Source organism: Anguilla anguilla, chromosome 2 (assembly GCF_013347855.1).
Source record: "Anguilla anguilla isolate fAngAng1 chromosome 2, fAngAng1.pri, whole genome shotgun sequence".
Classification (NCBI taxonomy): domain Eukaryota; kingdom Metazoa; phylum Chordata; class Actinopteri; order Anguilliformes; family Anguillidae; genus Anguilla; species Anguilla anguilla.
Window position 1 is genome coordinate 34,843,454 of NC_049202.1, and position 16,994 is coordinate 34,860,447.

General features: G+C 42.7%; 1 protein-coding gene across 5 annotated transcripts in view; it reads right to left on the reverse strand.

Moving 5' to 3' along the window:
* The window catches only part of LOC118220743 (rho GTPase-activating protein 15-like), a 41,701-nt gene that overhangs the window by 11,942 nt on the left and 12,765 nt on the right, over window positions 1-16,994 (reverse strand). For 4 of the 5 annotated variants that reach the window (XM_035404923.1, XM_035404921.1, XM_035404922.1 and 1 more), the window contains exons 3-6: window positions 3,396-3,869; window positions 1,268-1,474; window positions 565-645; window positions 32-151 (exon numbers count right to left, since the gene is read on the reverse strand). In XM_035404923.1, coding sequence (XP_035260814.1) covers window positions 32-151; window positions 565-645; window positions 1,268-1,474; window positions 3,396-3,869 — 882 coding nt within the window. Of the gene's footprint in view, window positions 1-31; window positions 152-564; window positions 646-1,267; window positions 1,475-3,395; window positions 3,870-9,722; window positions 10,004-16,994 lie in introns of those variants that run through there. The other variant, XM_035404924.1, reaches the window with a different exon arrangement.

The window sequence follows — 16,994 nt, forward strand, 5'->3', positions numbered from 1 at the left end:
AAACCCCTCATAGGTCACTATGGATACTCACAGAGTCATCCTGGCATGGGTTAAGCTGCATAGGGCCCATGGTATGCCTCCAGTTCTTTAAAACGGACACTTCCTCGGGGTCAACTCCATTTCCCAACCTTGGCTGGCTTGAAGTTGCAATCTGGATTTATAATAATTGGATTGTATTAAAACAACGAGACAGATTTACCCAAAACCTGGCTTTAGGCTTTTAAAATATAGATCCACCTTTGAATAGGAAGAAGCTATGTTCGTTCTCTCAGTTGCCTCACTGAGCACCAAGAGGACACAGTAGAAACGCTATGAGTAATTCACACATTAGCCATTTAGAAGTTGAGATAACTCTTAATGGCTCTGTCAGTAGAATAGCCCACTTACTCCAAAATAACCTTGGGTGGATATTTCATTATTCATGTACGATTACTCTTACACTGCATTTTGATCGCACCTTGTATTTCAAATACTTTGCATTCATTTGCATTTGTTGAAACAAAAACAAGTCAAATAACCAGGTTCCGCCGACTACGGAAGCACAGACGATAGACTCTACTTTACCTCTGGTAAGGTCCACTGGGATCTAGATCCATCTCTCGAATAATAGTACGCCTGTCCCCTTTCATCCACAGATTTGATCCACTGTCACAGCAGACACAGAGGGATGACAGTTAAGGAGCAGATACGTTATGGCTTCAGGAAAAAAAACTGTTTACGTTCTAATGGGTTCACCTGGAGTGCATACAAAGTTAAACTGCAAACAGAAATCACATTAAAATAACAAGGCTTCAAACTGACAAAATATTTCTATCGCCTGAACTGCCACATACAAACTCTTGTTGAGTTTTACCACAGTTTTACAACGGGCCTGTCACGAGGCAATGAGACAATGTTAATTATCAAGTTTAATCTAACCTTTCAGAAGAAATATGGGGAAGTTATCTGGGAAGTTACTCTGTAAACTCAGATTCTGAATATCCCTTATGCTCAAAACTGCATAGGCTGTAAATTAATCTGTTAGCATATCACAAATGACCACATACTGATTTTGGAAGGTGTGCATCAGAACATCAATATTATTCCTCCACAGTCAGTGGAACACATCTCAATGCGGATAAAACTGAGAGTTTTGAAAGACTGAAGATACAGGTACTTATATTGAAACCACCACAGATTAAATGAGCTATTTACAGCTTAAATGAATTCACATTTGCAAGATGGAAATGTGACTCCCTCCATGGCAGAATCCTAGCTCTTCCTTTACCTGCTCCTGTGTGCTTTCGCAGGTGAACACCCACTTTCCGTCCGGGTCAATCGAACGCGTCCATCCTGCTGGTGCACTGGTGTCTAAGCTGGCTCGTGGGATTGGCATCCGTTTCACATGAGAGAATGAGTAGTCTTTTGGGAAGGTGGGCAAAGTCCCAGGCTCCTCTTGGCTGTCAGAGGGGTAGTCCTCCTCGGGGAGGGGGGGCTGTTTAAGCAATGGAAAGCACAGTGCATACTAATGAGGTAGAGTGTTCCTCTGAATCTACAGAGACCACACACTGATGAAATGGAATCTTAAACTAAGATCCCGTTTCATCGAAGATGCTCCACTGCAACACAAGATATGCACTCGCCTGTGTTAACAGATTCAGCTGATGCAGTGTATTCTCGTATTCTCAGTTCAATAAAGAGCAGTGAATGAAGCCAGGAACTACACAGTAATGTACAATGTTAGTTCAACTCTAACAGTGTTAATTCATCCCTTAACAGACAACATTTGGTCCCACTTTGGAATGTATTGAATCAACACTGTATGTAACTGTCAGTGAAACTTTATAGAATGGAAACCTTTTTTTATTAGCCTTAAAAAGTGAATCTGTCCTGGCTGCACATAAGGACCGATGACAGTTCATTATGATTACTTACATAACATAGCACCACCAACATTACAGTATGTGGTCCCAAATTGCATTCAAAAAGAAGGATTGCCTTTAAATGGATATTCACAGCTGATAAAAGCTGTACTTTCTAGAGAATAAATTCAGATAGAATTATCTTTCTCTGAATCTGTAGCAGTGATCAGAAAGTAGTATGACAGTGGTGTAATGAACAGTTTGTGCAGACAGGGCTGTAATGTTTGGAAAAAATATGAGATCTTACCCCTATGACTGATTGTTCTACAGTATGTAGTTTGTTTCGGTCCTGAACAGAAAGACTATTTATAAACTCTGCACTACTTCCTGGACTGAGAAAATAGTTGCTGTTTGAATGCTTGCAGTTAAGAAGTTTGAGGTATGCATTAAATGTTGTGAAGTTCTGGAGGTACGCATTAAATGTTATGAAGTTCTGGAGGTACACATTAAAAGTTATGAAGTTCTGGAGGTACACATTAAATGCTATGAAGTTATGGAGTTATGCAACTTTAACTTTAGATTAGCAAATAAATAGATATTTAGATACTAGCTAAATTTTAAGTCTACCATCAGGTAAACAACACAGCAGCCTTACTGACCTTCTTTACTTATTTATGAATGAACAAATTCCAGGAAGGTCTGTGGCAAGCTTTATACATACGCTTTATAATTCTTGTTTTTGTCATTTACCCTTTAAATTATTTTTTAAAATCATTTTATCATTTTAACATTTTCCTAAGTGGTTAAAACTTTATCAACTGAATTTCACACATACACACACGCACATGCACACACACACACACACACACACACACACACACACACACACACATATATATAGTGCAGTCTGTAAGTATTTGGACATTTGTTGTTTTGGCATATTGGATTTGAAATAAAGCAATGAACATGAGGTTTAAGTGCAGAAAGTTTGAGAAACAACAAAAACAAATTCCAAATGCAATTTCCACAACTAGAATCGACTTTCGTTAGCTTCCTTGTGCATGAACTGATGATGCAACAACACACATCTGGCCAAGAAACAGCAAAGCATGTCCAATTACCTTTGGAACCCTAAAATAGGGGGACTATGCATAAAAAGGGGCAATAATTCCTACATGGATCACTGGATATGGAAGCAAATATCCTTAAATCAAAGCTGACTGCATTAACTCATTGTTTCATTTCAAATCCTATGTCCTTTATAAAGGTTAGTTCATAGTTCACATTTTTGAATAAGCTCAAACATAGCTATTATTGTTATATGGGATCATTTCAGAATCAAGTACTACATTAGGTTTAAATTCACTAAATTGTGTTTGATGCATTTTCTGGATTGCATTCATGTACAAGTTAAAAATAAGCTCAAAATAAGCTTTAACATAAAAACCATCTACAGCTATACCCTCAATGGCTTGATTGTGCTATTACAATAGACTGTTAAAGGCAATGGAAATATGAGAGTCTTTAATGAGAAAATCTGCGCAGGTATCCTACCGGTCCATCGCCCAGGGGAGTCTGCAGGCCCATGGACTCCATGCGAGCAGGGGAGGAGGACAGCTGCTCCGGGGGGTCCCAAGACGTCTCCCCCGACACTGGGTTGTAGAAGTAGTGCTGCCCGCTGGTCTCATCCAGTAACTGCTCCCAGTCAGAGGTCCCGACAGCAGGCGCGGGCGGCGACGGGGCAGGGGACCGAGCGGACAAGGGGGAAGGCAGCACCTCCGGAGGCACCTCACGGTCCAGAAAGGTGTCAAAAGGGTTGTCCCAGGTTGTCTGTCCCGTGTCAGGGTGATAATAAAACTCCAGACCGCTCTCCTGGTCAGTGTGCACCTCCCATCCCTCGTCCGGGCGTAGGTGACAGGACGTCCGAGGGGAGGGGGAGGGAGACACCAGTGGAGAGGACTGGCCGATGCTCCTCCGCAGCTCTGCTACGTTGACGTACACGGCGGTGGTGGGGCTCTCGCACTCGACCTGCGGACGATCAGAAGAGAGAAGGCCAATCAGAGAGAGGCTCCGCGGCCGACGGCTCTATGCGTGTCCAGAGGCCGGACAAAAAGCACAGACGGAATATCATTATCGCCAAACAGACAACTTATTGAGCGGACCTTTCTGATCAAACAGATAGCCTTTAAACAGTGAGCAGGACATACACATGGGGATAACCTAGATGAGTAATTAACTTACAAATCAATGAGGTGACTCACTGCTGAGGTAAAAAGATTTGCTCACATTAAGCTTAATACATTCATAGGAACACAACTGGAATGTCGAAAAACAGCAGCACTAAAAATAAAAGAAGTAGAGACGTAATCTAACAAAAAAGCTTTGTCTCTTGTGTTGCTCAATTTAGCATAAAAACCACATAAGTAATCAGGAAATGGTTAATGCCTGCAACTCAAACCCAAAAATAACTGCTATAAATTTGGTCCCTACCGCATTTTACCACTGAATCTAACATATGTTGTAGAGCTCAGTGAGAGATTAACAAAATCCCAGCATCCTAAGAATTGCACCTTTTCTGGTGGATTCCTCTATAATCCCCATTCCAACATAAATGCCCTCAAAATCCTGATTTTGACTCCAGTCCTATTACCCATTTGGAAACTTCATAATCAACCAAGTGAGAGAAAATGCAGAGTGCTTTGCTGGCGTGTAGCCCCCCTGATTCCCAAGAGAAGCACAGATCTGGTGACACAGGGTCAGTTTCCAGTGTCAGATCCTCAATCGAAACCGCAATAATTTCACTTCCTTTTGACTCCATAATCTCCCTCACAGAACCTTGTTCATGGGAGATGACACTTCTCCATCAGCCTCACATTCACAATAGGAACTTGTAAGAGGAACATAAGATACTTTCACCTGATGTTTTCTTTGATAAGGCTAATATTGTCAGCAAGGTGAGGATTAATTGAAATATATTAAGTTTTCCGAACCCAGCAGTTTGTCCACTCTGAACACCGAACACAAGTACATCACAGTTCAAACACCTCACTTACCTAACATGTAAATCGCCAAATTTGTTGATAGGCAGAAAAAACTATTGGATTAACCTACAACTCTCAACCAGATGAAAACTAAGAAATTTAAAAGTTACATCAAATATTCACGAGGAATCTAAAGACGAAGTTCAACAACCTTAAAACACTTAACACAGGTTACAGACATGGACACTCAACAAATGAATGAAGGAAGATACCAAACCACATCTTATTTGTCCAAAAGTAATCCAAAATGCAAAAACCAAAAGACAGCAGAATATTCCAAAAGAACCTGAGATGAAATGTAGAATGCCAGACCTAGATGCAGGACTCAGATGTCTACTTTCAACTAACTCTTACAGACATCTTCTTTCCAAGTTGCCCAAAACTGACCCTAGCTAAAAGAAAGCTGCATATTTTATGTAGACACACTGACACACCTTCACTGACACACAGTCTCTCATACACATGCAGACCCACACTCACACACAAACACACACATTCACACCTCCAATGGCCACCATTCAGTTGCTGCTTAATCTCGAGGCTTAATCTTTTTCACAGTTTTAGATGTGCAATCAAACAATGCACATTGGTTTCAACATGCACTTTTTATACATAGCCCATTTCAGGGCATCATTATGTTTATGATTAGTCAAGTGTGTTCAATTGCTTCATTAGTGCAAGTATAAGACCACTTTCGGTATCCTTTCTTGGCTTTTGATTGCTTTCGGAGTCTGCTATTGGTACGCTTGCTAGTATAAGGACCAGAGTTCTGCCAATGAAAGTCAAGGAAGCCATTATAAGGCTGAAAAATATGAAAAAGAAAAACAACCAGAGACATAGGCCAAACCTTAGGCTTACCAAAACCAACTGTTTAGAACATCATTAAGAAGAAAGAGAGAGCTAGTGAGCTCAATAATTGCCTAAGGGCCTGGTAGGCTAAACAGGGTAGTGGAACAGCCAACTGCAAGCTGCTTCAGAACACTAGCTTGAATCCTGTGATTTGTTTCAGAAAATATTGGGAAAAACAAGAAGAGAAGGCCTGTATTTTTCCACCAATGAGAATACAGAGGCTTGATTAATTCACCATCCTTTTACCGGAATATAATATAATAAAATATCCATTGCCAGTATTTTCCTCAGGAAATACTAAGTTTACAGACCGTTGGCCTGATTTTGCTCAATTCAGTAAATACCACACACCAACCTTTAAGATAAGTGGTGTTTACTCTTGCCATTGGAGAGCAGAAGAGTGTTTTTTTGTCTGGGGAGGGTGTAGACTGACAGAGGATAGCGCATCAACCAGGACTGTGATACACACAGGGAATTGGTACAATGACTAAATTGGGGAGAAAATGGGAGTCGCCAGCCGCTTCTTTTCACCTGACAGCGAGGAGTTTCACTGGGAAAGCGTAACGAGCGCGGAGGTTCACGCTATCTCCCCAAGATTCCTTCCCCGCTGAACAGGCGCCCCGACCAACGAGTAGGAGTCGCTAATGCAACGATCAGGACTCATACCCCCACCGGCTTCCCACCCGCGAACACTGCCAATTGTGTTCATAGGAACGTCTGACCAAGCCGGAAGTACTGCTGCCGAGGATTGAACCTGGGTCTCTTCGGTGGTAGGCGAGTGCTTATAAAGAGTGTTGTTTTTAACCGTGACTCAACCATTAGTTGATTTGTTAAAGCAGTTCATTACTCAGTGAACTGACCGTACCACACATGGCTGATTTGGTTGCTGATCTTAAGGCAAAAAAAACCAGCATACCCAGCAGCTTTCCAGGGCCAGGAGTAAATATTGTTTTATGAGTTTTATTTACAGTCCTGCTGATGTATTTGCACTGAATCATGTGATACCCAGACACTTACAATTCTTAGTTTTTTGAGAAATTGTGCAAATGTTACCCCATTGTAACGTGCAAACATATCAAAACCTATTTCTGGTGCAAGCTACAGAGGTATTATAGAGTATATTATGCGTCAGAATTAGCCTTCCGGTGCTCAGCCTGTTCAGGAAGTAGACGGTCAGAGCAGAAAGCTCCAAACCGCAACAGAGCCATCCTGCCCTCAACAACACTGTTTTCATATTTTAATACAACTCACCACAGTCAGCACCAGCGGACACACACGCGCACACACACACACACACACACACACACACACACGCCTGCACTCTCTGGCCATTACAGGTGCATGCTTACAAATCTGCTTCAAACTCATTTGTCAATTCCTTTGAAAATGGTGCATTTTCTTGTTCCCAGGAACCTCAAAACCTTCAACATCAGAGGATGTGTTTTACTTTCTCTCAACCACACACGTGCCAGCTTTGGAGAAGAGAACAGGGCATAACAATGGTAAGCAAAGAGGAGAAGAGGGAATAGAGCTGACTTTGGTAAGCCCTGATTAAATAGCACTACATGCGCGTACACACACAGCCTTGCAGTTTTCACTCTAGACCACATTTCCTCCACTACGATGATAGTGGCATATGACGCATAGAAACAAAAGCAGAAACATTTAGACCTCCAGAAACTATATCCTCTGATATTAGCAATATACAATACAACAAAAACAAGCAACATGTGCTTTCCATACTATGTTAACAAAATACAATTGCCACTTTCCTGTATTCAATTCCGTGTATTTCCTGTAAAAATGATACATTTGCTCTAATATACTTGTCCAAATAAAAATATTATGGAAGTGCAAACTGAAATACTTGGGTTGTATGCTATGGTATCATACACTTTAACCTACAGTACAACACACTTCTTGTATTGCTGATATTCCATAATATTTTGCCCCATTCATTCCCATTTATTGAAGCTATTTGTGTATTTGCAGAAATACAATTTGACAGCAGTCACAATGCTTTCATTCAGTGGCAATCCCACAGTTGATAGGCTATTCAAAGATCAGGAAGAGAAGCATCCTCGGGTCGGTTAACCAGACCCTCAGAAGCAAAACACACGTAACAGGGAAACTTCACTCTCACCTCCATCACGATGAGGCGTTTGAGGCGACAGTCTGGAAAGTGTGAGAGTCACTGTATAGGAACCATCCAGGTGTGAACATCAAGCTTTTCCTGCAGCCATGAGTGAACTGAGAGAAAGGTCTGCCCTCGCTCAAAGCCCCCTCTCTTCCTCACCGCACCTGACCGTTGCTCTATATTCACCACCACGATACTCGGCCCTCCCCTGCTAGGGTATTTGAACACCTGTCAGTGCATCTATGTGGGCACAGCCAGGCAACTGAAACTCGGGAGAACTGGATAAAGTTCTGAGAAGGTGACATTCACGACCACAGTAATAGACTCACAACAAAGCCCATTGTTATCCCTGGGAAAACAGAGAGGTGCTTTGCCTCAAATAGTCTACGCACAGCTGGTTGTTGTCCTCTGATAAGGATCCCACGGAACTTCTGAAGCCTTGAGGTCATCCTTTGTTTTTTGTTTGTCATTCATCATTGACATTCTCAGGATGATTAGCTGTAATCACAAGTCATATTCAATAGAGTCTAAAGACCACGCTCACCCAAAATTAGAGTGACTAAACATCGCTGACTCCTCTGTTTCTGGCCTTTTTACAGTCCAGTGAAACTGAGGACTATACCCAGTCTGGACCCATCTCCACAGTCCAGTCATGTGCATTTCTTTTCTGTAGTAAAATACAGTGTACGTCCCAAGCCATATAAAGTCAATCTATATAACACATTCTCGTCACAACTCTTCAAATATTGCAACTTGGGCAAGGGCTTTTCTTGTCACTATTCGACACGTTGGATAGACTTGGGCGTCTTCGGTTGACGAGTTTAATAGCCCATTGAATTGCATTACCACTTCGGCGGATCTTGATGCTATGGACAGACAGTAGCCAGAACCTCAGCGCAAATTCAGAGCTCGTATTTGTAGATAAGCAATACTATTGTGACCTATTCAAATTCAATTACTTAAAATCACATACACATATACCGAAATATACCAGAAATGATGTAATTTTAATACTATAGGCTAGACGTAAAATTATTTTAAAAACATCAACATAAACCTAGGCTAATGCATGCTGGGTGACGTAGTTCATTTCAGTAGCCTAGTAGTCAATGGGCTACCGAACTCGTCAACCGAGGACGCCCAAGTCTATCCAACACGTCGAATAGTAACGAGGCCCTTGTCCAAGCTGCAATATTTGACAAGTTGGGATGAGAACGTGTTGATCTATAAACCTTTAAGGATTCCGCATCAAGCAGCATGGAACTTTCACTCGACTGGCCGCATTCATTAGCAAAAGAGCCAAGAAAATGCCAAGTTTTCCCAGTCTGCAGTAATCCACAGGCTGAGCACAGTGCCGCCTACAGGTCTGCCATGATTACTGTCACTCATTACTGAGGCCCCGGTGTGTCAGTTTTTTTGCGACTGACACGCTTCTCAAAGGACAGGAAACGAACATAAAATGTGTCACTGTTCATGCAAAAACAGACTGCTCCGAACAGGATGTATGTAATGCAGCTGAGTTTCTAAACATAACACAGAAAGACAGGCGTACACAAACCGATGGACAATCACAATCACGCGTCCACATTGGCAGGCTGAAATAGCTCAGGGACGAGGAGGTAATTCACAACTTTTCAGACAACACACAAACAGGGCAGATACCGGCACGCCAGCGAGCTGCTTTACACAGTCAGTCCATTCTGTAACTACGGGGTCAAGTTTCCCTGAGATGGAACAGAAACTCTCAGAGAGAGAGAGGAATTGAGAGGCAGAAATACGGAAACAGAAAGAGGGAAGGAAAGAAAGAGACAGAGTCACAGAGAGAAAGAGAAGAGAGAAGAGCTTTAGACTTACCTGGGTGGGCACCGGGAGGGTCAGTGCTCGGGGCCTGAAGCCCCGGCGAGTTTTGCAGATCACATCGACCATAATGGGCCAGTGCCAGAGAGGGCCACCGAGCTGCAGAGCCACAGTACCACCACCCCAACACACAGGCACAGGCTGAGCTTACCAACCATGAGACACACGCACACATTCACACACACACACACACACTCACACTTACACACATACACGCCAAATCAGCTGTGCCTGTTCTGCGACCAATCGCAGCATACGCTTGCAAATACTGAAAAAGAGAACTGTCTACTCTGAGAGCAGAGAGGGGAGGGGAGGGGAGGGGAGAGAGAGAGAGAGAGAGAGAGAGAAAACAGGACATTTCAAGTACTTCCTGCTAGCTCTGAAAAAGGAAGTGTTGGCATGGAAACCACTCTTTGGGGGTGCACATTCCATTAACCCGGATGGCACATTAAATTAGTTGGGGAGAAGGCAGAGGCAGGACTAAGAAAACCCTGCAATATAAAAACTTTTCAAACAATGTTTTTGCTGTCCATTTCTGAAAAAGTGCACAGCCGATACCAGCCCGACTGTGGCCCAGGGCTTATGTAATTTGATCATAGTCAAAAGCTACTTCTCTTTTACTTCGTAACACAAGCTTCCTTTTGACATTGTCAGCAGGGTTTTTATTGTGCTGGCCTTTCTCAAGGAGTGGAGCAAGTGTTTGAGGCGATACTGATTCATACTATTTGCCTTATCCAAGAGGTGAGTCAGCTTTACTAACAATCTCTGTGACGTCAGGCCCACAGTCACAAAACTTAAAGAAATATTATCATTCCACACCCTTTTTTTGAGCTGTATCCTTTTTAGTTCACACTGGACTCTTTATCAGACAGGAGAAGCCAAATAGTTGGCTGAAGGGAGAATTGCTCAACAATCACTTCCTTATATGAGGTGTCATGTAGAATGTACAACTGGCAGGCATGCAGTTGTTCTGGAGCTGCAGAAATGCATTACGAATGCATGCCTAGTGACACACTCATCAATATGCACACGCACACACACACACACACACACACACACACACACACACACAATTCTCATACATACTGTAACCATACCAGTACACCTTTATCTAGGGCTTGGTGTTCTAAAAAGCAGCTAGGACCGTACAGTGTGTTCACCCTTTGTTACTGAAGTACAGCCAAATGTAAGCATACCAGTCACAGGATGCACTATCCACACGCAAATAACATTTCTGACATGTAGCTGCAGCATTGTGGACTGGTCAGACTTTCATTATCACTTGCAGCCATTAGCTCTGAGATGGCTGCCAGGCCCTTCGCCCACTGCAGCAGAGAGCGGGCCAAGCAACGTGAGTTCCTGGAACAGCTGAAAGGGACCATCTTTACTCAGTACCCACCAATAAGGCACTTTGTTATTCAAATGTTCTTTGCATCGGCTTTTGGTTCTTATAGTCACATGGCAAAAGGAAAATTGCCGCACCGTCACATTCTGCTGGCTGTAACACTGCATAACATTGATTTATGAATGTGTGCAGCTGTGGAGAAGGTGAGTGATGGAGTCACAGAAAATATTTGAGGAAACACAGCCTTCGTCTGCGTCTATTTAAAACGCCAGTGAAGGCCAACCACTCAGGAATGGAGGACGGTTCAAAAACAGAGGTAGCAGCCTCACTGTCATTGAAATCACATGCTTCTTACTTGCCTGCTGAGAGAATCAGGCACACTAAAAATAATGTCAGCTACTTATCCACGAACTTGGTTTCAGCTGACCTCCTGGCGAATGTAAGTTGCACCAACTCCAGATTTTTATTAGATTTTTTTTTTTTTTACTGTATCCAAAGTCTCCCAGTGGAGAGCAAACTGGAGAATTGACAAAAGGAAGGAGAGACTGTCAGGAAAGGTTTTCACATGAGATTTCATTTTACTGCAACCGGAGTGGGCAACTATTCCTCTAAGCACCAAAACCATCATTTGGCAAGAAATAGCAAATGATCAGCAACCTACAAAGTTAAGAGAAGATATACACATGGCATTCATTTTAAAATATATGCGCCAGCCAGACATAGATTCATTCGTTTTCTCCAGGGTTCCCCTTTACCCATTCAAGAAAGTATCCCGCCAAAGCTGTGAGCAGGAGACTAAGTGCCCTAGATGCAGTCCGCTACTGGTTTTTGGATAAGCAGGGTGCCTAATTACGTAACTCTATTAGCAACCACCCAATCAAACAATGGCAGGACTACTTGGGGCCCAAATCACGCCATGGAGGGGATAGTCAGGCGTCTGAATGGTCTTAAGACCGCCTCGTATTACGTCATCCCCCATGGCCCTGAATCCTGGATTACCTCATGGAACGCTGATTGTCAGGAATCATACTTTTCCCATCCGCAAAGATTTTTTTGCCCACGGCTAATTTTTTTCCAGGCCGTTTAGTGGACTCTTCCCTCCAGTGCATGGTCTCAGCCCGCAGTACTGCTGAACTTGACGTGACCCACAAACTCACAGCTTTGTAGTGCCAATTTCATCTCTGTCCACCACAAACGTCAAAAACATAGTTCTCAAGCATGCGAAGATCTGTGTTATTATATCTGATATCAGCGACTGCATATAGTACTTGTGAATTGTTTTGCGTCAGTCGTCCTGTGTCAAACAGTGAAAACTACATACTAATAAAGAACGTGAACAACTACATATGAGACATGGATTAAATCAGGAAGGAGAAAACAGCACATGGCAATCAAAAATGACTCACCCAATGTAATAAACTGAGTGTAGGATCCCTGTAATTTTCTCATAGCTGAGCTAGGGCAGGCTTCATTACACCTGTGAAGATTTTCAACAGAAGCTCTGGGGCAGATAATGTATAGGACAGGTGTACACAAAAATGCTGTGTTTCCACCCTGCCAAACTGCAGTTGTGTGCCTTCAAGCAGTAAATCAGTTGATCCGAATGGAGACAACAGTGGCTCAACCTGGGGATGTTTGACTCGTCTGAAGCTGATGTGCTGATACTATATGTCCCTTTATCAGTTGGGTTAAAATAATTAGATTCTATTCAGGAGTAAATAGAGTGCTTTTGTCATTTCCCTGTTAATGTTTTTTTCCATGAAGTCAGCTATATTGTCAGCATGGGTTGAATTTGCAAATTCTAGTATGTCTTCCTACAGCACGAACAGATCTGTGTTACGGTCTCCATCCGAAGGCAAACAAAAACAATCTTTCTAAGCTTAAAATTGAGTGTGGTCTATAAAGCCTTGACTACACTGTCGATCAACATTGGCTCGCTGCTTCCAACTAAAAGGGTGAGCTGCAGACATTGAGAAATGACTGGCAGGAATAATCATACCTTGCATTTTCACAAGGGTGGAAGCGGCTGTGGTTGGAGGGGACGCTAGACCGACGATAGGCTCTTGCTGTGATAAACACAGGCATTAAGATAAATCCTGATCAAGGGGCCACTGGAAAAAGTGGAATGTTTGAATGAAATGTTTGTTCTATGAAAGGAAGAAAAGAAAAGAACAAAGTGGAGTCTCACTTGTCCTTCCCCTGAACCTCGGCTGGCTCCTAGATTCACTCAGATCAGGAACAGAGAGGCTCTGAGCCTTGCCTGCTACACTACCTGTTTGAGCAGTTTCATGGTATTTTGTTTGTTTCTCAAAGGCTGGTGGAGACGTAAAGGAGATACGGGCTCCGTGTGACAGGTTTCCAGTCAAAAAGAGGCTGAAGGGGCCCTTTATTATGGCAAAACACAGGTGGGTTCAGTTTCCCTTGTGTCCAGCTGAAATGAGAGCAAGAACTTTGTTTTCTGAAAACTGGTTGGGGCCTTTTTTAAATCCAAAAGGGGTTCTTTTTGGACAGCACACAGTTTGGACCATTCAAGAAAATGTCTGACAACCACACACGAAACAAAAAGATCAAGACATTTGCCTGAATTACATGAAAATTTACATTTAATTCTGGAACACTGAATTTTTTTTGGAAAATCTAGCAGAAATGCATTATGGGTAATTTAACACAGGTGACTAACATATAGAACATAAAGTTAAATTCATACCATAGAACACTGAAATCATACCAAGAGAATCCTGAGCATAAACTGCTCAGCAGTGAGAAAATAGCTGGCACACGCCACACAATCAACTTTAGGATCCCAAACAACTGAGGGCAGGAGCAGTTCTGGCTGCACAGCTGCCACATGTAGGTCAATCAATTTCCAATTACAAGGCCAACCATGCCTCACAAGGCAAGTTGATTTAGTTACCTGGGGGACATAATGGACCCCCCCCCCAAGTTGAAAAATGTGGTTGCCTTGCCACAGAATGACCTATATATTGCATTTGATTATTATCTCTTCTTATAGGTCCAAAAGATCACATTATCAAAGATCACTTCTTTGTTTCTACCTCTCTCTGCTACCTACTCTCCCACAAACCCTCTAACAACTCATCCACTGCAACTATCAGGGGAAATCTCCATACTCTCTTGCACTCCTCCCTCATCTCCACTGCTCTCTCTACACTTCCCCTTCCTGCTTCTTTTTCTAACCTGCCTGTTGACCTTGCTACCTCTACCTTTAACTCATGCCTCTGCCAGTTTCTTTACTCACTTTGTACTGTCTGTGGGCTGTGGGCCGAGGGGATGTGGGGGAAATACAGATCCTATGACCTTACCTCATACCACACCTTGCTGGCAGCCTTCACATCTGCTGTCACATTGGCTGAGACTTCATTTGTTCAGTCTAAGATCATTGCATGTGTCTCTAACCTACACAAACTATTCTCCACATTTTCTTCCCTCCTCATTCCCCCTCTCCCTCTTTCCTTTCTGCAGAGGAGTTTCTAGCCTGTTTTGAGGGCAAGCTGGCTAGTATCCGAAACTCCTTCACTCATCCAGTGATGGCCCTACTACCCAGGACAAACCCACTGCAAGCCTGACCCCCTTCATGATGCTGGAGGACACAGATGTACTCCAACACATTATGCAACCACCTGTTCGCTAGACCCCATCCCATCAGCAGTCCACCAGTCAATATCCGGTGAGCTTCTTCCTTATCTGTCCTCCATCATTAACAACTCCCTTACCTGTGGCTATGTTACCTCGGACCTTAAGACAGCTCATGTTACCAAACTCCTTAAGAAACCTACCTTAGACCCCTCTGATGTCAAGAACTATCTCACATGGATGGCCAGGCATCACATGAAGCTCCACCTCGACCAGATGGAGCTATTCTTCATCCCTAACAAGACTGCCCTACTATTAGCGCTCTCCCTCACTGTTGATGGTACCACAGTGGCTGCCTCTCAGCCTTCAAAGAACCTGGGGGTGGTCCTGGATGACCACATAGACTTCAAGAAACACATCATAGCAACATCACGGTCCTGCAGATTAATCCTGTACAACGTCAGGAGCATTCGACCACACCTGACCATGTACTCCACCCAGCTACTCGTCCTGGCTTTGGTAATCTCCAATCTAGATTACTGCAACTACCTTCTTGCAAGCCTACCAGCCTGTGCCATACAATCACTACAACTCACCCAGAACACTGCTGCCCAGTTTGTCTTCAACCTTCCTAAGTACTCGCATGTCACTGCCCTGCTGAGGTCACTCCACTGGCTATCAGTCACCACCAAGTTTCAAAGTCCTGACTCTGACCTACACTGCAGCCAACAGGCCAGCCCCGCCTACCTATAGGACATAATTAAACCCTACATGCCAGCTCAACCACTCCACTCTGATGCAGCGGGACACTTCCTGCCATCCAGGTGAATGGTTCTTGCTCGTCCCAACCATGAAGCTTTTCCACCCTAGCTTCCCAGTGGTGGAACAAACTCCCCATTCCTCTATGAACCACACAGTCACTGCCCATTTTCCGCCATGGTCAGAAGATGCATCTGCACAGACTGTACCTTGACTAGCTCAAACAATATTCCTCTGTAGGATTACTCCCACTCTCAGATCACTTCTCTTATAACACTTGTATTCTTGTATCTTGATCTTCTAGCACTTTCATGTTGCGCTTGTATCTTCATCTAGCACTTTTGTGTTGCGCTTGTACTATCATCTTTATGTTGTACTGTAACTCTTTATCATATCTCTTGTAATCATTCCTCACTCCTAGTTTGACTTGCCATAACTTCACTGACTTAGCCTATGCTTGCTGCATGAACTACACTTGAACTTCAATGGCTATGAATAACTGATACTTAACACTTTTTTTTTTTTTTTTTATAAAATTTTTTTTAATTTCAATTATACAGTTACAAAACAGGGTGAAGCTGCTTCAAATCCCTCCACCAACTCCCCTCCCCCTTCAATCAAAATCCTTAGCTTCCCCTGATACTGATACTTAATACTTCATGGACCTGCGTTCTGCATTTGTTCCAATGACCTTCGGCATGCACTTATTGTCCATTGCTTTGGATAAAAGCATCTGCCAAATAACATGTAATAGCCTGTGGCACCAATGGCAGACATTGCTATTATTTGTAGAACCCCAGTATATTTCAATTAACTGTAGTGCTTCTGTGATCCATAAATCAGTAAGTTATGCCTGTATAACAGTGTAAAAATGACCCATGAAACTTATACATGTATATTCAGAAATTCAGTTTTAAATTATTTTAAAACATAATTTTGTAAATATATATATTAATCAGAAATTGTTTTAAAATGACATTTATTATTCAGTTGTAACAAAATCATGAACATTCTGATAAATATGGCATATCCGCGTTTGAGATAGCTAAGTGATCCAGACAGACCTATACTTTAAGCACCAGACTTGAGATCGCTATGGGGAACTAGACGTAACCATGAGGCAAACGCACCCCCACTGGAAGAGCCTGTACCGGTACCTGTGTACCGCATAATGCGCAGCTCCACTTCTTAAACCATTATAGTCCTCACTACGGGACTGTCACGACCGTCGTCACATTAAATATTATTTACGCAAATGTCTTACAGCATGTTGTACACGGTATGTCATAGATAAAGTAGCACTCGGATAAATTGTTTGCTGAGTCTAGCCTTCTCGAATAAAAGTGGATAGGGTACACATGTTCGTTACCTTAAGTGTAGCCTACAATCCCGTACATGAATGTTTAAATGAGTAAACTGTAATCACATTGCGTAAAATAAATTTTAAAGGTGAAGGGCTTCGTCAGCTTTAAAACACATACGTCCATACTGTCACGATTTTGTTAATCGCCCTGTTTCCATGTTGCTATTAGCGTAATGATTGATTTTCAAAACTCTATTTTAGAAGATCT